General features: G+C 40.0%; 1 protein-coding gene across 1 annotated transcript; it reads left to right on the top strand.

Moving 5' to 3' along the window:
• The first annotated feature begins 985 nt into the window (after positions 1-985).
• Positions 986-20375, top strand: atp7a (ATPase copper transporting alpha). The gene is made up of 23 exons (XM_042493308.2): positions 986-1234; positions 2828-2958; positions 4932-5436; positions 6068-6835; positions 7063-7275; positions 7862-8025; positions 8266-8427; positions 8603-8679; positions 10236-10458; positions 10626-10859; positions 10949-11040; positions 11736-11863; positions 12338-12492; positions 12578-12712; positions 13783-13977; positions 14154-14336; positions 14453-14666; positions 14808-14954; positions 15848-15990; positions 16159-16362; positions 17335-17452; positions 17556-17658; positions 17797-20375. Exons 2-23 carry the CDS (start codon positions 2839-2841, stop codon positions 18068-18070), a joined length of 4557 nt encoding a protein of 1518 aa, XP_042349242.2. The 5' UTR covers positions 986-1234; positions 2828-2838; the 3' UTR covers positions 18071-20375.
• The last annotated feature ends 16 nt before the right edge of the window (positions 20376-20391 follow it).

Genomic DNA, 20391 nt, shown 5'->3' with positions numbered 1-20391 from the left:
TATATAATAACTAAATGGAGTAGAAGTTGCAATTTTATTACCATGGTCAAATGTTTATGTCACGTGCACATTAGGGGTCAGTCAATACCAGCTGGACAGCAGCAGGAGAGTTGGCAGGTTTGCCCTGTGTTAAAGGCGCCCCCATGAGGACAACCAGTAGGCTATATTTTGCAATGTTACATCAAAGGTGCTTCAAGTTATGTGAGTTAGAGTGTAGCTGGTGATGTATCCTGATCACACAGGACGTATTGATTATGCAGCGACAATTGCAGCTCAGACAAAACAAGGACCAAAGGAGTCAAGGAGAACGAAACGAATTATACTGAGGATAGTATGTACACCCCGAATTTCGCCTGTTAGGCTCTTATTTTTCACAGGCCGTGTGCTTTTCTTTTTTTGACAGATGTATCAGTTTTCCGTCATGAATTCAGGCCTTTTTCATGACTTTATCTAAATTTGCTTGCCATATTATTTTCTTATTATTACTTAATGTCTGTAGGTGTTTTTCTTCTTGTTGCTGTATTGTACTGCTTAGACTAGCTGTTTAGACTTCGAAAACCCTACTATCATGTATTTCTTATTTTTCTTTTCATATAGGCATTAGTCCAGCATTCAGATTATTTTACACCTTAATCTGTCCGCACTCTTATTTTATGTCTGTGCTGTTTTTTCTTTAGTTATCATAAATTTTATGTTTTTACTGTAGCCATATGTCAGTGTGCAGGAAGATCAGGGGTACATTTATGTGCTTCTACTGGGGATACTTTGATAAAAAATAAACAATAATTAATGGACTGAAAATGATGTCGAATAAAGTCTAATCTAATAATGCATTAACATAGTTCATATAACGTATTTTTCGTTGTATTGATAACAGTTGTACGCTACATGGGAGTGAATGCAGCCTGACAGCTTAAATGTAGGGCATATTTACCATGGTTTGTTGCGAGGGGCTTGCGTGTAGCTCCGCTCCCTGGTAGTGACGCAGCAGACGTCAGTTACGTCGACATGAGAGGAAGAAAGAAACACAGCTTCACAGTGCCGAGTTTTGTGACAACGGGGAAAGAAAACAATTATTCCGGCACTCTTCAGGCAGCGAGATGCTACGACGTGTTTTGTTGCTTGTAACGTAGTGTGAAGAGAAGAAGCTAGCTAGTTAGCTTAGCCACACAGTCTGACAGCCAGCGTCAGTAGCCTGTAGCTAAGTGATTACTTCCCTTTGACCAACGTTCAGGTAAGAGCTGTGTGTTTCCTTCCATGCTTAAACTAGCTTTGTTTTAACTAATGGCACACTTTGTGTGAAAGGTCAAGGAAATATTAATTTTCTTGTTGACCCCTCAGCTGACTAAACTGTACATTGTTTTGTGAGTTAAGCAACAAGCACGCGGAAAGCTAACGTTGATTTTCATGCTTAGTATTTAGCTAAATCAAGCTAGATTAATGTTAGCTGCCTAAATTTAGCCTTAAACACGTAACAGTGTGAGTATTTTTCTAACCCAGTCGCAAAACTTAGTTATAAATTATGTGTAGATACCACAAAGACTGCCTGTAGCTAAATATATCGGATCAGTAACTGCCTTAGTGATAATGAGCATCAAAAACATCAGTATGTTGACTTTTTCTTTGCTCTATAAACGGATTGAATTGCGGTTATCTTCTCCGAGACAGATATTTTATTCGATTACTTATGTTTTATACTCATCGACACCCATTGCCTTGCTGGCTCGCTGTCCTTTCAGTCCATCAGTTGTGATCGTTTAGTGTCTCAGATGTAAACCAGTCTCAAATCTGATCAGTGTTTGATTGTAATCAGTTTGTGATTAGATGGCTAATGTTACATCCAAAAATGCTGTAGTCCACATGACCAAGCTTGGGATGACCTTGTATTGGTGTGGCAGGTGTCTTCCAAAACTCAAGAAAAGCTGACAGTTGTCATCTTTCAGGTAAACATTGACTTGGCAGCAAAGTGCTGAGTATGCACAATATTCATGGAGGAAAAAAATTATGATAATTTGTTCTCCCCAAAATTGTCAGTTCTGTCAGTGTATCACTAAATTGGAGGAGACTGTAGTTTTAATGAAAGTGACTAAATGTTTTGAGCTTTAACCGGCTGTTGCTTCATTATTCTAATACTATGCCTCTAAGCAAGGAAAGAAGCTGTCTTGTGATTTTACATTTTATGCATTCTTGTACAAAGGTGTCATTTTTTGGCAAGCAAAGGTGTCAGCAGTGAACAAACTGGTTATAGATTATATAAACAGCTCTCAATCGGCAGCATTGGTGCAGCACTAAGTTTTGTCCTTTGCTTCTTCACAATGGTATTTGATTCTTTGTTCATTTTCAGCCTTGATTTACTAGAAATGGCAATACAAAATTGATTTATCTTTTTTTAAAAAGGGTGGGGTGACATTAAGTAAGTATTATGCTAAAGTGTTTTCCTATCTCATTTTGCTTACGATGCTTGCAGGTGTAGGCAGAAAACAGCTTACATTTTTTAGTGAAACACTTTGTCCTCTTACAGCTATCAGGCCCTGTGGCTCTCAGTAATATATGACTGGATCTTTTGATTTTAATTAAAATAAAAATCAGATTTATATGATGCATACTGCCATTTTACCAAATTGTGTGTCCCCAAGATCCCAACATGACTACTGTTTTCAGTAGTCATGACTTTTTTTGTTTTTTTCCTTACATTTCGTGAGAAGAGCCTACTAGTCACTTTCATTTTGCATTGAAACTGTGATGCTTTTTTCTGTATGTTCTTTTTTAAAGCCATTAACTTGAAGTTTTATGCTTGATAATAAATTTGGTCCTTGTGTCCTTTTAGACGAAGAAATCATGACGCAGAAAGTCAATCTGTGTTCAGTTTCCCTCGGAGTGGAGGGTATGACTTGTGGCTCCTGTGTCCAGTCCATAGAGCAGCGCATCGGGTCGCTCCCTGGAGTGATACATATAAAGGTAAACGCAGTCTTTGCAAAGACAGAGAGAAAGGGAAGAGAAAGATAATTTTTCCAACCACATAGCATCTTTCTCCATGTTGAGATGCATTTCTTAAAATCTGGTGATTTAAAATTTCTTGCTGGCACTTCCAGTTTGAAAACAGGATCTGAAATGAGTACTATGGATGAAGTCTGTATTTTAAAATAAGGTATTGAGACAGACATTATATTTATTCATTATTGAATTAACTAAAGATTCCTGTCTGTTTAAGGCAAATGCAGTTTGATTAATCCCATAGTCGTACTCCCTCAGGACTAGCTGGTCTGATATACAACCTACAAAATCAATGTAGACGTAAGAGGAAGCTAAATTGCAATAGTTGTGGTCTGCTGTTTTGTTTGTGGTGTGTTTACCCCTCAGGCTGGGGTTAAATGAGAAGATAACGTAATAGTGTGTACCAGATAGAGCTCTGCCCTTTGCAGAACAGTGACAGCAGGTCGATATGTAGTTTGTACCCACAGGAAATGTAATGTCATTTATGTCATAAGAGAATTTAGTTCCTGGGTTATTTTAAGTTAATTTTTATAGACATGATCTGGGAGGAGTGAATAGACTTTTCTTGGAACAACAGTCTTATTCCTTGCCCTCCCCCAACTCTCATTCTCAGAAAAAAAAGTTAATCCAAGGGGCAGGCATGCTCACTTATAACTAAACCCCCTCTGCGGGTTGTAACTTACAGCTCAGTCAAGTGATCCCTTCAGTGTGTCACATGTTTCCTTTTGCTTAAGAGGAAGAGTTGAGGGTCATCATGCTGACAAGCACACTGTGAGCTTACCAAGGCCATAGACTTGTTGAGGTTCATTGTTGAGACAATGTAGATTCACAGTATGGCTGTAAAAATACTATTAAACAAAAAAGGGATTGAAGGATGTGACTATGGTTACATTAAAAAAAAAAGATTTTTCTTTTTACATGATCTAAATCAATTAATATGATCAACTATTTGAAACCTGAGCAAATTGGCTGGATTTCTTAAAAAAAAAGAAAAAAAAAGGATGAAGGCAGTGAGCAACTTAAAAAGAACTTACCCAATAATTAGTATAAACAAATGTTAAATTACCTGAAATTCAGAAAAAATCAAAACAAAACAAAAAAATTAAAACAAACAAACAAAAAAAACCTACAAAGAAATGAGGAAATGAGAAAAAAGGACTTAAAAATGGGATTTATTCTGTAAAATATTTTAAAATATGTATTTATGATCATTTTAAAAAAAGTTTTTTGTACATTTTCCCCTAGCTTTTTAAAAATATATATTTTCTAATCTATTTATTTTTGCTCAATGGATGACATTTTTTTGAGGTGTTGCTCATTGACCTTTTCCCCCATGTTTTCGAAAGAAAGCAAACCAACTCGCTCAGGATTTAAAGGTTTAAATACATGTAGAGGTGTCTGGATGCAGCACTAGAGAAGTGATGTCAATCCAATATATAATAACTCATTTGGCCGATACCGATATCAATATATCAACTTCATTCCTCACCTTATTTTAGTCATCATTAAGTCTCTTTTGTAGTGGAATTAATATCACATTATACATACTCTTATCGCGATGGCCCATAAGCAGATGGAGACATAAAATACCATTCTTTTCAGTGTCTGTAATATTTATACATTTTGCAAAATTAGAAAAATACGTCAACTTAGGGTTGATGTTTTGTAACCGTTGACAAAAATCAGTTTTGTGATATCGAGAGAAATCTGATCCGATTCTGATATTTCATTTTAAAGCCAATACCTGCCGATACCAATGACGTGCTTATATTGTCGTGCATCCCTACACACAGCTCACCAGCCTGAAGTGCTGTGTGAAAAGGCCTATATGAATACATAAATTAAACATTCACACAGAATCAATCATTTCTTCATGATCATAAATCTCTCTCTTAAAATTGACCTTTTGATCCCATACCTTGACTTTTATTTTTCAGGTTTCCTTAGAGCAGAAAAATGCAACTGTCATATTTGACCAGAGCCAACAGAGCCCAGAGTCTCTGTCAGAGGCCATCGAGGACATGGGCTTTGAATCAAGTCTATCAGACTCCAGTGCAGCCACACCCGTCTCGACAGATACCCAGCTGATCCCCACCTCAGGCCTGGCACCTGCAGCCCAACAGGAGGCTTTGGAGAAGCTATCCCAGATTCAGGGAGTGCTGGATGTCAGAGAGAGCCCAGCCCAGATGGGTTTCACTGTTACCTTTGTTCGTTCCCTGACTTCCTCACAGCAGCTGAGTGACCTGGTGGCCAGCCTAACACCTCTGGAGATCCCGACACCCAGCAGCCCCATGGAAAAAGGCCCAGCCTTGTCCCCGTCTCACACCACAGGAGGCGGGGTGGCGCTCCTTAAATTGAGCATTGAAGGAATGACCTGTCACTCCTGCACCACCACTATTGAAGGGAAGATTGGAAAACTGAAAGGGATTGAAAAGATCAAAGGTGATGTACTTTAACTTTTAACAAGCTTGTAGTTGTGTGTTGCTTCCGTGTCTGAGCTAACAGTGATGTTGTAACACAGCTGCTGCACTAAACTAATGTAGGAATGTTCACCACCGACAGGCTGCTCAGTGGGATTTGACGCTGACTCATGAAATCCTTCCACTGATATTGTTGTGAGGAGTGACATGTTAACTGATAGGATTATGTTTGCCAAGTACAGAGTTGTCATTGTGTGTGAGCTGGTTGTACATGCTCCCAACTGTATGTTGTTTCTATATACATTGTCCTTTATGAACATTTTCCAAATCACAAAAACTTCTATCCTCATGGCAGTTTTAAATATAGTCTTAATTTACAGAGTACTGTGCATTACACAAGGCAGCAAATTAATTTGAATGAATCATAAAATCAATAGATTTCAGTCCTTTATTAAAATAGAAATACCATGACAACACTTCATGTGCATACATTTCAAGAATGCAAATAACAGATGAATGTGCATGTATATTTTCTATGCCTCATGTCTTTTTATGCACAGTCACATCCTGTTCCAGAGAATTTGATTTTTTTTAACACTTGATGCATTTGTATTTTTAACTTTGTCCTGTCTTGTCGTGTTTATTCTCCACAGTTGTTTTGGAGACTCAGGAAGCTACAATTGTGTACCTGCCTTACCTCATCACTGTCCAAACCATCACAGATCAGATTGCTGTGGCTGGCTTTAAGGCATTTGTCAAGTCTAAGCCTCGCCCCCTGAAGCTGTCCCCCAGTGAAATCGAACGTTTTGTTGATTCTCAAAAGACAACAGTCTCTTCGCCATCGGAGACATCAGAGGAGACCGAAATTTTCGTAGACACGACACTCACCATGCTCAGGGTGAAAGGCATGCACTGCCGTTCATGCGTGGTCAATATACAAGACAATATCTCTTCGCTGCCTGGCGTCTCTTCTGTGGTGGTCTCTCTGGAGGAGGAGAAGGCCTCCATCTGCTACGATCCTCTGAAGGTCTCTGAGGCTCAGTTGCAGAGAGCCATTGAAGCGCTGCCTCCAGGAAACTTCAAGACTGAACCCTGGGACACCTCTGGCCTTGTTTCCACATCGCCCACGCCTGCCTTACCGTCACCACAGCCTGCACGAGTGACTCAGGCCAAACCTGCTGCCTCACAGCCATGTTTTACTCAGCCTCTAGCGTCTGTAGTTAATATTCACATAGAGGGGATGACCTGCAACTCCTGTGTCCAGTCCATCGAAGGCATGATCTCCCAAAGGAAGGGGGTGATCTCAGCGCAGGTCTCTCTGGCTGATCACCAGGGGACCTTTGAGTATGATCCCCTCCTGACCACGCCAGAGGAGCTGAGGGAGGCCATAGATGACATGGGCTTTGATGCCTTCCTGCCAGGTGAGAGGATAGATGGTCTGGTTGTGAGCTAATTTCTCACAAAATGAAATGGTTAAAACTGCTTTAATTTTAGTGTTTTGCCTGAAAAATTCCCTACAGGTAGTCTAAAGCTTAACTTGGGTGCCTCTGGGTGCTCCTCAGCCAGCGGGGGTAGTTTAACTCTGAGGTTAAGACATCTTAGCTAACTGCAAATTTTCCGTTTAAAAACTATAATTTGTTTTCCACAGAGACCAACTCACTGCTGCCTGCACCAAATCCAAATGTGTTAAAGTCTTCAAGTTTAGCACATGTGAAAGAGAAGGAGCCGGACAACGACCTACACAAAGAAGCCTCGCAGGGACACACCAGAGACACACACTCTAAATGCTACATCCAGATTGGAGGGATGACCTGTGCTTCATGTGTGGCAAACATCGAGAGAAACCTCAAAAACGAACCTGGTCAGTGTAAACAGCGAAATATTTCAAGATCCAGTATGTAGCATTTTGAGGCATCTATTAGCAGATACATTATTCTAACAATAGTCCTTTTTACACCGAGGTGGTGCGATGGGGCTGCTATGAAGACCCTTCCTGATGCATTTTTTTGGTTTGCACAGAACCAAACAAGGGCAGCATCATACCACTCCAGTGTGTGATTTTAGATAGCGTGCCAGCATCTTGGAATCAAAAGAAGCATGACTGGCATGACGTGTAACACAACAGCATCGGCCTCTCGTGATATAAAACATGCGTATTGGACCGCTTTATTGACAATAACAATGGCATAACTTGTCAAGGAGCTTGTCCTTTTTCAGTTAACTATGTTGTTCTCCAGGAGCGCAGAATGGAAAAATCAAACACTGACTGGAGATCATGTCAGCAGCTGTAGTTCCCCAACACGCACACAGAAGTTTCAATTCTGCTATGTCACCACTAGATGCCACTGAGTCGGACACACTGGACCTTTAGTTTCATGTCAGTGGGTATTAATTGTACCTTATTGCTTTCACCAGGAGCTAAGGAGAAAATCTTAAATATTTTGCAGGTATCTACTCAGTTTTGGTTGCACTAATGGCCAGTAAAGCAGAGGTGCGATACAACAGCGAGCTCATTGACCCTGTGAAGATAGCTGAGTGTGTGAAAGAGCTGGGCTTCACTGCTTCTGTTATGGAGGACTATGAAGGTTCAGACGGAAACCTTGAACTCGTGGTGAGTAAACGTGACATTATGTTTGTTTTGGATTAAGAAGACAGCATGCATTCAACACAGTAATTAAATTCCACAATATGAAATCCATAAATAAACATTTCAATCACTAGATGACAAGAAGCCCACGTGCAGCCTCCTTTTCAGCTGATGCAATGAGTCATGTCTGTTCCCACTTCATACCCTTTTTAAATTATTTTTTTCCCTTTCTCTACTTGACTGCTCCTCTTCACCTTCTTTCAGGTCAGAGGAATGACGTGCGCCTCTTGTGTGCACAAAATCGAATCCAGCCTTATGAGAGAAAAGGGTATTATATATGCCTCTGTTGCCTTGGCAACCAACAAAGCACATATTAAATACGATTCGGAAATTATAGGGCCACGAGACATCATCAAGCTGATTGAGGTATTGTTCCCGTTTGTTATTTAAACATTTATACAATTATTTTTAGCAATTTTTCTTTTTGCATGGTAACACCAGCTGATATTGATGCAAACCAGAGAATGATTTTTTGATGTTATCTATAGTGCATTATCATAAGAGGATGAAGTTTGATCTACAGTGTGACTGTTATTTGTAGAATCTGGGGTTTGAAGCATCTTTGGTAAAGAGAGACCGCACTGCCAGTCACCTGGACCACAGCAAAGAGATACGACAGTAAGAAGCATTTTTTTCTGTACAGCAAGAACATTTGAGAGTCCCCCATTTATGCTTTTTTATCAATTTTTATTTGTCTCCCCAACTTAGAGTGTGTTGTCAGATGTAGCTTGAATCCCTATTGTACTTAATGTTTTTGGGTTTTTTTATTGTATTTTAAATGGCAATAATTTATCTGACTTACTCCTCAGAAAACAGTTCTTACTTTAGATCAGGCAGCTGCTAAAAATGGTTGTACATTACCGAATAGATTCTGTTATTACAGCACACAGCTTCTCTGGAGCTCCTTATAGCTTTTTTTTTTTTAAAAAACAAAGGTTTTTATATCATAATATAGCTTCCCAGAAGTGTTCCAGAATCAAAATCAGAAATATTTTGTAGTTAGTCAAGCAAACTAACTGATTGAGGCAGTGGCGGACCAGCAGCTCTTTGTGTACTGCAAAGTGGAAATACTGTTATTGTCAATATTCCCCATCGGAAAAGGCTGACAGCACAGTAAAGCGGTAAAAATATTACACTGACTATTTCTTAAACAACTCCACTTCAAAAAATCCAAACTAACCTTTCAGTTAACCAACCTTTTCAGTTATTTTTATTATTTATTTTCAGTTCTCGCCGCTCTAACCTGTCACTGCTTTTTTTTTTTATGAATAGCTGAGTGGCTGTTTTCATTTAAAAACCTGGAAAAGAGCGTAGATTGACTCACCCTTCAAGATCTGTCTAAAAGATCAGACACACCAAACTAGCATCAAATAACTAACAGCGAAGAAAGCCAACTGTTGCTCTGCCTCACATCGCCTTTGTCTTGACCAAAAAGTTGCACACTAACGCACCACAACGTTCTGCATTTGCATTCGAGGAAACAACTCTCCATACCAGCAGATAGCAGTCATCTGTAATCGTCATCCAAACAGGGAAACCAGAAAGCTATCTGTTTAAGAGCTCAATGGCTAAAGACAAAGAATCTGAACTAATACAACAAGTTTGTTCGAACATAAGCCCGTCCTGAATGTAGCTCTTTATTTACTAATTTCCGTTTCTCTTCTCTTGCGCTGAACTGAACGGCCAATCAGAGTGATTTCATTCATCAAAGCTCTCCGCTTTCTCCGACACTGATTCAACATGCTGAATTGGCTAAAAAAAAAAGCATACAAAGACTGATTTGACCCAACAGTGCAGGACTAGGGCCACATGCACAGTCGACTGTCTGCTTGGTGTGTCAGGGCCTTTAGGCCACAAAGAGTTTCATGTCAACTTAGAGATCTCTGGTTGGGGAACAATGATTTGAAACATAAGTATGTAAACATAGTATTGATTAAAGCTCATAAGGGTCATGGTTATGGTTCAGTTTTTATCTACTATTTATATCATGCAATCATACTGGCTGACTGTAGCATACTGTATTAATGTGGATCTGTTCAGTGTACTCTATACTGTATATGCAGTGCTTGTGGTCCGATGTCTGGTGCAGTGATGAATAATATCCATGTAAATTTGCTTTTCACTGCTGTAAGGAAAGTTAAAACACTAACACACGACTGTCTCTGCTCTCTAAGGTGGAGGAAATCTTTCCTGGTGAGCTTGATTTTCTGTGTGCCTGTGATGGGCATGATGACCTACATGATTATCATGGACCACCAGATGAACGCTTCGCATCGACACAACGCCACAGTGGAGGACCGCAACCACTACCACTCCACCATGTTCCTGGAGAGACAGCTGCTCCCAGGCCTCTCCATCATGAACCTCCTCTCCTTCCTCTTCTGTGTGCCTGTGCAGGTAAATCAGTGGGATTAACTGCACTTCCAAGAAGTTTGACTTGCAAATTTCAGCAAAACATACAGATTTAAACTTTGACAGAGGCACTTATTTTGGAGAGGGGAGGGACTTTGAATTACATTTTGTGTTTTAGTGAATACAAGCTTTTCTGTTTTTCCTCTCTTTAGTTCATTGGAGGTCGCTACTTCTACATTCAAGCCTACAAAGCCGTCAAACACAGATCTGCAAACATGGATGTGCTTATAGTCCTGGCTACCTCAATAGCCTTCACATACTCACTGGTTGTCCTAATAGTGGCCATGGTGGAGAAGGCAAAAGTCAACCCTATCACGTTCTTTGACACGCCACCAATGCTGTTTGTCTTCATCTCCCTGGGACGCTGGCTAGAACAGATAGCCAAGGTTTTGCTCTTTAAAAATATCAACGACATTAAATGTAGCACCTCAAATTAATGTATTAAGTCACTTTAAAATCTTCTTCTTCCGCCCAGAGCAAAACATCTGAGGCTTTGTCGAAGCTGATGTCTCTACAAGCCACGGAGGCCACAGTGGTTACTCTCGGCAGTGACAAGTCCATTCTCAGGTACTCGTTCTCTGTGCCTATTTTGTTTACGAGAACCTTTCATATCTTTATTTGGTTTTAGATTACAGCATATCTAAATGTTTGCTGTGTAAATGTCAGTAAAAGGTCTAATGTGACATAACAAAGACTGCAAGTGATTTTCCACATAAAGAACAGCACAAATATTTGTAAATTCCAGCTGGGATTCAGATTTAATGCCCAGTTTAAATTTTTAGCTATCTAAAAACACCACTATTCATCCATAAAAAATAATCAAATAAAAGAAAATAAAAGGGAAATAAAAGAGCAAATGTCTAGCATTATATCGACAAGGGCTGTACAATTTTAAAAATAAATAAAATTGCAGTTTTAACTGGTATTATATGATTTGTGATATTACAGAGAATGATCATTTTAACATAATTATTCTGCTTTTTCTTGGGAAAAAAAAAGATTATGGTGTGATTTTGGCAGGGATCTGTATCAAACAAAGATCTTTTCTTGGCTCTGACTATGATGTGTGAGCCAGCACATCTCTGCAGCACAATTTAAAATGGTTTTGTGATGCACATGTAGCCATGTAGAAATCTGCGATTTCAAAATTACAGTAGGTCATATTTCAACTTTGATAAAAATGTATTTTAATTGTTCAGCCCTTGTTTTTGCGTTGTGTAATTTCCAACACTAACATTATGTGACACTGATGTGTGTTGCAGTGAGGAGCAGGTGGATGTTGAGCTGGTGCAGAGAGGCGATGTGGTGAAAGTCGTTCCTGGAGGGAAGTTTCCAGTCGATGGGAGGGTCATCGAGGGGCACTCAATGGCCGACGAGTCTCTGATCACAGGTTGGTCATATTGAATAAGGGACCAAGTATCTATTAATGTTGACAGAGGGCTCACTGTTGTTATTAGTGGCAATAAAATGCTATAATCTAGATATGTGTAATGCGGTCGTTTTTCATTCCTCAACCTCTGGTGAGAAGGCCGGTGGGGATGAGGGAGTGGGGTGGTGCGGGTTCGTTGTTTGAATGACTTGTAATGACTCTTAAAATGCCAATAAAATATGTTCATTAAAAATGCTAAAATCTAAGTACTCAGATTAAGTGAGCAATGTTGACTCAGTTTACCAAAATAATTATGTGCCCTAATTAGTCACATAGTATCGGTATACAATCAGAAAATGATGTTAGAATATGGACAAATAAATCCATGGTTGTTGTTTGAATTGTTATTTTTGCCTCAGCTGCAGTATTTGCTGCAGACATCCGGTTCCTGTTTTCCGTTGTGTTTTCTCACCAGCTGTTGCTTTGTGACTCCAGGTGAGGCCATGCCGGTGACTAAGAAGCCCGGGAGCTCTGTGATTGCAGGCTCCATTAACCAAAATGGCTCTCTGCTCGTCAGCGCTACACATGTTGGCATGGACACCACGCTGTCTCAGATTGTCAAACTAGTGGAGGAGGCTCAGACTTCAAAGGTGAGTCATGTGGTTTGAGATCTGCACTGTCTACCTGCTCTGATGGTAGTTTCACAGGTGTTTAACTCTGACCTTTCATTTTTAGGCACCCATCCAGCAGTATGCTGATAAGATCAGTGGCTACTTTGTGCCCTTCATTGTTGGCATATCCTTTCTTACGCTGATCGCCTGGATTGTCATTGGGTTTTTAGACTTCTCTCTAGTGGAGAAATACTTCCCTGTGAGTCTCCTTTTTCAATCTTCTCACTGAGTTTACCTTTTTCTCCAGTATATCATCAGGAAATTACAACCACATCTAAAAATTAAACATGACTGAATGTACCTGCTTTGCCACTGCATTTGATGTTTTTCCTTTTTGCTATTTAGCTTTTTTTTGCCCTCACTGATGGTTTAAATATGCAAGTCCATTTCCGCCAGTGTGATGCAAAAAAGATCGATTAACTATCCCAAAATAATGAGAACCTTTCTCAAGCAATGACTTACTTATCTGAAAATAATTGTATTGCAAAACAAAGAGAAGGTTTGCCAAAATGACATATTATCTCAAAAGAATGACTTTCTTTTGCAAAACCACGAGAAACTCTTTTAAAACAGTGACTTACTTATCTCAAAACAATGATATATTATTGCAAAATGAGAAACTTTCCCAAAATAATGACTTAGTCATCGCAAAATAACGACTAGCCTATCAAGAGAAACATCTCAAAATACTGACTCCAAAAAATGATTTCCTTTCCAAAAATCATGAGAAACTTTCTCTAAAAACTCCTTAGTATCTCAGAATGACTTATCTCAAAATAAATACATAGTATTGCAACATTATAACATTTCAAAACGAGTTAGTATCTCAGAATAATGACTTAGATTCCCAACATCCCAACATGAGAATTTTTGTCTCTAAATAATGACTATTTCAGAATAATGGCTTAGTGCTTCAAAATAAAGACAAGACAATACTAAGCCGTTATTTTGAGAACATTTTTTTTAGATACAAAGTTATTATTTTGATAGGGTCTCTTATTGTGCTACATTACTCAGTCATTATTTTGTAATAGTCATTATTTTAAAACATTTCTCATTATTGTTTTGAGATAATAAGTTTTATTTTGAAATAGTTTCGTATTGTGCTGTGATGCACAGTCATTATTTGGAGATATTCTGAGAGTTTTTCATTAAAATGATTTATAGGATTTTTTTGTCATCGCACTGGTGGACATGAGCCTCCATATATTAAAGTAATTTGTATTTTCTGTGAAATAAAAGCTAACAGCCCCATTTCCCCCCCTGTAGGGTTACGACAAGAGCATTTCCAGGGCTGAGGCAGTGATTCGATTTGCCTTCCAGGCCTCCATAACAGTGTTATGCATCGCATGTCCCTGTTCCCTCGGCTTAGCAACCCCGACAGCTGTCATGGTGGGCACAGGGGTCGGAGCCCAAAATGGCATCCTGATAAAGGGAGGAGAGCCACTCGAGATGGCACATAAGGTGTGTTATTGATGATATTATGACACTCAAATATAATCAGCCAATTATGTAACAGACCAACTGTCAGTTTAAACACATTAGTCACATATTACTCATATTAAATACTGTTAAAATATTAAAAATGTATCCTGATAATGTTGAATTTTGATTAATGTCCTATCTCTGTTTATTGTCAGGTCCAGTCAGTGGTGTTTGATAAGACTGGGACCATCACATATGGTGCCCCGAAGGTTATCCAAGTCAAGATAGTTGTGGAGGGGAACAAGATGCCTCGTTCCCGACTGCTGGCCATCGTGGGCACAGCTGAGAACAACAGTGAACACCCTCTAGGAGCAGCTATCACCAAATACTGCAAACAGGTTGGTCCCTACCTCAAATGTAACCTCCACGTTCCACTTTGGATAAAGTCTCAGATCCTCCACGTGAATCCTCCGTATGATCGTGTTTTTAAACTTCCATTGTTCTCTGTGTGAAGGAGCTAGGCACAGAGTCTCTTGGCGCATGCACTGACTTTCAGGCGGTGCCAGGCTGTGGCATCCGTTGTCAGGTCAGCAACACAGAGACACTGCTGAAACAGGCCGACAGCGACAGCGAGGACAACAACCAGCGCAACAGTGTCCTCGTCCAGATCAGTGACACCCTGACGTCCACCAGCTCCCATCCACTCATCATGGACCCACAGCCACTTAGTATGTTTGGAAACATATTGTTTAATTAACAGAAGTACTGAATTATTTTTATCAGTCCTTAGATTATGAATTTAGGTAGTGACACAGTTGCAGTTAATGTTTCCTTACTTTGTCAAACCCAAATGATCTCTCTCTTTATAGGCCTCGTCCACACAGCCGCCTACGTTGTCCTGATCGGTAATAGAGAGTGGATGAGGAGGAACTGCCTGCAGATCAGACCAGATATAGATGAAGCCATGACTGAGCATGAGCACAGAGGACGCACTGCTGTTCTAGTAGCTGTGGACAGTGAGTAGTACTGTCGAACATGAAATGTAGCCTTTTATCTGTGTGCTATCACATCCTGGCTGACTGCTGAGGCTACATCCACACTAATGTGTTTTCTGTGTACACATGAGTGTTTTAACACTGATTTAAGAATTAACAACCCTGAAAAAGCATATAGTCATCATCCCTGCGGATCCTTATTATTGTAAAGTTAAATTGTTATCAAAATGTCTTAAATCAAACTTTCAAAACCCTTTAAAAAATTGGGGAAATGAGGAGTAGGATTTTGTAAATTGTTTTTTTTTCTGATTTTGCATTGTAAAATCTCAGAATAACTGGTGACTTCTATTTTTTGTTAAATAATTTACCAAATTCTTCTTCTGAAACTCAGATAGGAATCCAGTGGAATCTCACATGCAGAGTAAATGACACAAAGTCGCCAAGAAAAACGGCCAGCAAATGCTGTGTATTTTTCACTCACCCAGCTGTGATTTTGTCTTTAGTGCATCACACCCATCGTCAGTGACAAGTGTTGGGTGTCATATTGTGGCTTTATGTCACCGGCTTCCATTGAAAAACTGTTGTAACCTGTTGTTGTGCCACTCATAGTGTAAACCAGTCTATGGTGTGAACTCAACAGCAGGCAGCAGAAAAAAAAGGGAGTCATTACAAAGCAAATATGACGACATATTAGAGCAGTACCAGCAGCATGGGGGCAGCAGCCTTTCCCAAAAGTCTCTGTTTTAGGCGATCAGAAAATGCTGGAGCAATGTGGACATAAATGTAACCAAAGTTATTTTTCAAAACAAAAAGGTATAAGTGTGTATGTGGCCTAAGAGTTAGGTTCTTGTCTACAGCTCAGGTAGAGGGAATAAGTTGTCTTCTTATTGTTAAGCATTTTCTTTTGTGCGTAGATTTGCTGTGTGCCATGATAGCCATAGCAGACACAGTGAAGCCAGAGGCCGAGCTGGCTGTCCAAACTCTGACCAGCATGGGTTTGGAAGTTGTGCTGATGACCGGAGACAACAGCAAGACCGCAAGAGCCATTGCTGCTCAGGTATGAACAGAGAGGAGACAGCATTAGTAATGTTGACATAAATATTTACAACTAAAAGTAAAAAGATATAATCACAATAAAGTTTTATATCACTGTCATATTGCTCAGGTCGACTGTGTTATTGCTCATGTGTGTCTGAGCCTGTCGGCCTCTCTGCCTCTCTCACAGGTGGGTATCAGGAAGGTGTTTGCAGAGGTGCTGCCCTCCCACAAGGTGGCCAAGGTGGAGCAACTGCAGCAGGCAGGAAAGAGAGTAGCCATGGTGGGCGACGGTGTCAACGACTCTCCTGCCCTGGCCATGGCTGATGTGGGCATCGCCATAGGAACCGGGACAGATGTGGCCATAGAGGCAGCAGATGTGGTGTTGATCAGGGTGAGAACTCGAGCCTGGAGGATTTGTTTTGTCATGAATCTGTCATGAATGAATGTCTCTGGTATGCAGACTGGCTGTTTTATTACATCAAAACATCAAACGTGACATATCTGCCCTGCAGAACAGATGCAGTGTGAAACACAGGATCTGAACCCGCACAGTATGCAACACTGTATCATGATACCAAAGTCTAATACAAGTGAATCTGCAGCGTGCCATATTTTGGAAGATACATGTCACAGTACCTGTGTGACTTAAGAGAGTAACATTCATTTCCATTTTAAAAGTACAGTAACTTAAAATACAGTACAGTTGTTATGTAATAATTATATTTATTCACTGTATTGTGAAGTGCTTTATATTTTGTATCACTTAAGTTGTCTTAAAATCAGCAGTGTGTAACAAATGACAGTCTGTTATTTTTTTCTTGCATGCCTCTGCGGTGACCAAAGAATCCAAAAACGGTGAAAATTCTCAAAGTAAATGAGGGCCATGTTTAACAACAGCAAAACTATATCAAAACATCTGTTTACCAGCCCGCACACACAAGTCCTGCAGTATAATCCAAGTCTCATTTTTCCAACCATGCTATTTAACATATTTCCACATAAACCGTTCTTGTGGACAGTATGTTAAATAGTAAGGGTTTAGTGGAAATGTGTTTTTGAGGTACTGGGCATATTGGATTATACTGCACGAGTCGTGTGAGAGTTAACAGAAGATCAAGAATTTTCGACTTTTGTGGATTCTTTTGTCACCATGGAGGCATGAAGAAACACACTGTTAGTTATTGATATAAAAATTGTGTGGGTAAGGTATTCCTTAAACCTATAATAAATAAAGATGGTGCCTTATTAAATTAAAGGTGTTAGCCTCTGTAGATTTAACTTGTATTGTGCTTTTAATTTATTAAGCAACATTTATCTGATGTGACTCATGATTTAATCTCTTTTTTTTCGATCGTGTCTGCAGAATGACCTCCTGGATGTGGTTGGCAGCATCGACCTCTCTAAAAAAACTGTGAAGAGAATCAGGATCAACTTTGTCTTTGCGCTTATCTACAACCTGGTCGGCATTCCTATTGCTGCTGGTACGTGACTGAAAAAGATTTAATCAAATGATGCCATCACATTTCCGGGGATCCTTGCAATAATCTTGACTGCAGCACTAATGTAAACGGTTTCTGTTCAAAGGTGTATTCCTGCCAATTGGCCTGGTGTTGCAGCCCTGGATGGGCTCTGCTGCGATGGCGCTGTCATCCGTCTCTGTGGTTTTGTCCTCCCTTCTACTCAAATGGTAATGAGATATGTCAAGCTTTGTTGTGGCCTTTTTTTTTGTTGGTGTGTTTTGTTTTTCTCCCTTTTGATTCTAATAATCTAAAACCATTTTTCAATCACTTTCTATTTCCATCTCCACTTTTTCCCTGGTGTTTAGTTACACCAAGCCCAGTGCTGAGAAGTTGGAGGCCAGACTGGGTAACAGCAGGCGGCAGGGCAGCCTTTCTGATGTCAGCGTCCACATCGGCATGGGTGAGATGCGTCGTCCCTCCCCCAGACTCAGCCTCCTGGACCGCATTGTGAACTACAGCCGTGCCTCCATCAACTCCCTGCGCTCTGACAAGCACTCTCTCAACAGCTTGGTGCTCAGTGAGCCCGACAAACACTCACTGCTGGTGGGGGAGGCGCTGTGCGAGGAGGAGTTTTGCTGAAAAAGTCACATGGGCCAGCAACGACTGTTATATACTTAAGTAGACGGTCATTTATTCAAGGCTAGGCCAAGCTGAAAGGGTTACACTGAATAATGGCCCATCCATCTGCTGTAGGTGCCTCAGGGCAGCACTTTTGACTTGAAAAAAAGCTTACATGCCCCCGGTTTTCTTTTGTTATCGCAACCAGCTGATCACGTGCATTTCAGAGCGTGAGAGGGCAATTTTCTCTCCCTCAGTTGCAGACTATCTTTTGTTGAGGTTGCTGCCCTCGGGCACACTCTTCAACCAACCCTGAGACACTCTCTGCGTGTCGGGGGGCATGAAGCATCTTCGGAGCCTTGAAGCAGGTGTCCACATGCAGGAAGCAGAGTGACGACGAGCTCTGCCACTGTGGTCACCAGCCAGTACAATCTCAAACACTTATCCAAAGACATTTGAACAGTGGTGCCCTGTGTAAGAGTGGACACCACTGAGATATATTTTAACTAATTTCCTTAAACGGAAAATTATAATAACACTGTTGTATTATTCTGTTTCAGAGTATTTATATTAGCCTTATTTATCTTTTTTTTCATTATATCCTTTGTGAAAAAAAATGAAGTTGTTGAATCCAAATGCCAATTTTCACTTTCAATCTCCCAAAATGTGTAATAACTGAGTAAGGTAAAATGTACTCGGTCAATCAAAGAGGTCTTGAAACTTGCTGAAAACAGATTTTTGTGCAGAGTGCTAATGGAGTGAGCTGTAAATGTCATTGTTCCCGAAGTGCCAATTGAAGTGCCGCCTTGGCAAAGTCCAACACATTCCAAAGATAGCAGTGTACAGAGGTTACCTTGGACTTAATGTGCACAAAGTGTGAACACAGATTAGGTCATCGACTCACAGCAGAGGCTGTGAGTGGTGGCGCCAACTATAGAAGTCTCTTGTCAGAGGTTTCTGTAGTTGTGTCGACCCTCTGCATCTTTGGTTAATGATACAAGATGACTGTCAATGAATGTGAACATTATTCGCTGTTAAACAGAAATTGTTACATGGATGACTTTGTGCTTGAATTACTTTGTTTGCTCGTTGCAAAATGAAGGGTTTGTGTTGTGATGCAGGTTTTTAAGAAAACCAGGCCTTTTTCATCAGAGACTTTTTGACTTGTCTCAACAGGAAAAACACTAGTGAAGTTAATAAAATAAATGGTGGCCGATGATCTGCAACCCCATAATTCCAACACCTCTGAAGACTACTGCAGACAGAAAAAATTAGCAGATTACGATTGGGTTTGGTTTTGAGTTGGGCTGCACAATTGAAATTTGAAATACTAGGAAAATTGCAGTATGGCCACATGCAATATCCAGATTGCAGGAGATGCAGTTTTTTGAGAAAGGTTAAATTTGTCACAATAAAGCATTATAAATGAATCTATTCCAGATGTTAGGGAACGCACATGAAAAAGTAAATTGTGATCATATTTGCTTTGGGGTTTTTTTCAATAAAAATAAAACGTAAAAGAGGCCTATTAGACTAAAATCACAACTCGTATCACAGTCTGTCAAAAGATTTGCAATTTTTTTATTTTTTTTTTTATTTTGCATATCCTGCAGGCCTAATTATCGGTTCACTTCTCACAAGTAAAAATGTCTGCTGTGAAAAAGGCCCATTGTAAATGCATTTGTGTTCTGTTGTCACTCTTGACAAGATGTTACTGTCTCCAGGAATTTCTTTCCATGGTGCAACTCTTTGCTGTTTTTTTATGTGATTCACACTGTTGCACTTGATCAAAGACACATCTTTAAACCCAGGGGAGCGGAAAACACAGCAGGATCAGCAGACTAAACAGAGCTGCGTCTCAGCAGTTCCACCAAACAAGTTACTGAGAGACAAATGTTGATTAAGTAGATTGTTTCTTAACAATCACATTGTACAGGTTGTAGAATTGAGATCTCACCTTACAATTGTAGAAGGCTCTTGTGAAACTGCTTTATTTTTTCTCCTGGTAAGATACTACAAAGATTTTCTGCATTTCTATCTGCTTTGTCAAATCAGAAGATAATTACTACAGTCAAGTTACTTCTGGAGATGTTAATTTTTGATGATGAAAAGAGCCATCAGTTTGTCCTGCCACTTTCCCATCACATATTAGTTTCTGTAGCTGTCACAGCTCGCTGAGTGCAATCATGCCAATCTGTTGTTTTTGTGCACTGCTTTGTAAAGACGTCCATAGGGCTTCAGATCTGTGTGAGCCAGTCCATGTTTGCTGTCTTTCATCGTTCCTCTGAACATTATGTGCCTTGGAATAAAATGCTTTTGTAACGTCGCTCGGCTCTGTCCAC

This window comes from Plectropomus leopardus, chromosome 8 (assembly GCF_026936395.1).
Source record: "Plectropomus leopardus strain MGB_pleo_1.0 chromosome 8, ASM2693639v1, whole genome shotgun sequence".
In the NCBI taxonomy this organism is placed as follows: domain Eukaryota; kingdom Metazoa; phylum Chordata; class Actinopteri; order Perciformes; family Serranidae; genus Plectropomus; species Plectropomus leopardus.
Note: the sequence above shows the minus strand (reverse complement) of the source record. Positions and strands in the feature narration are given on the sequence as shown.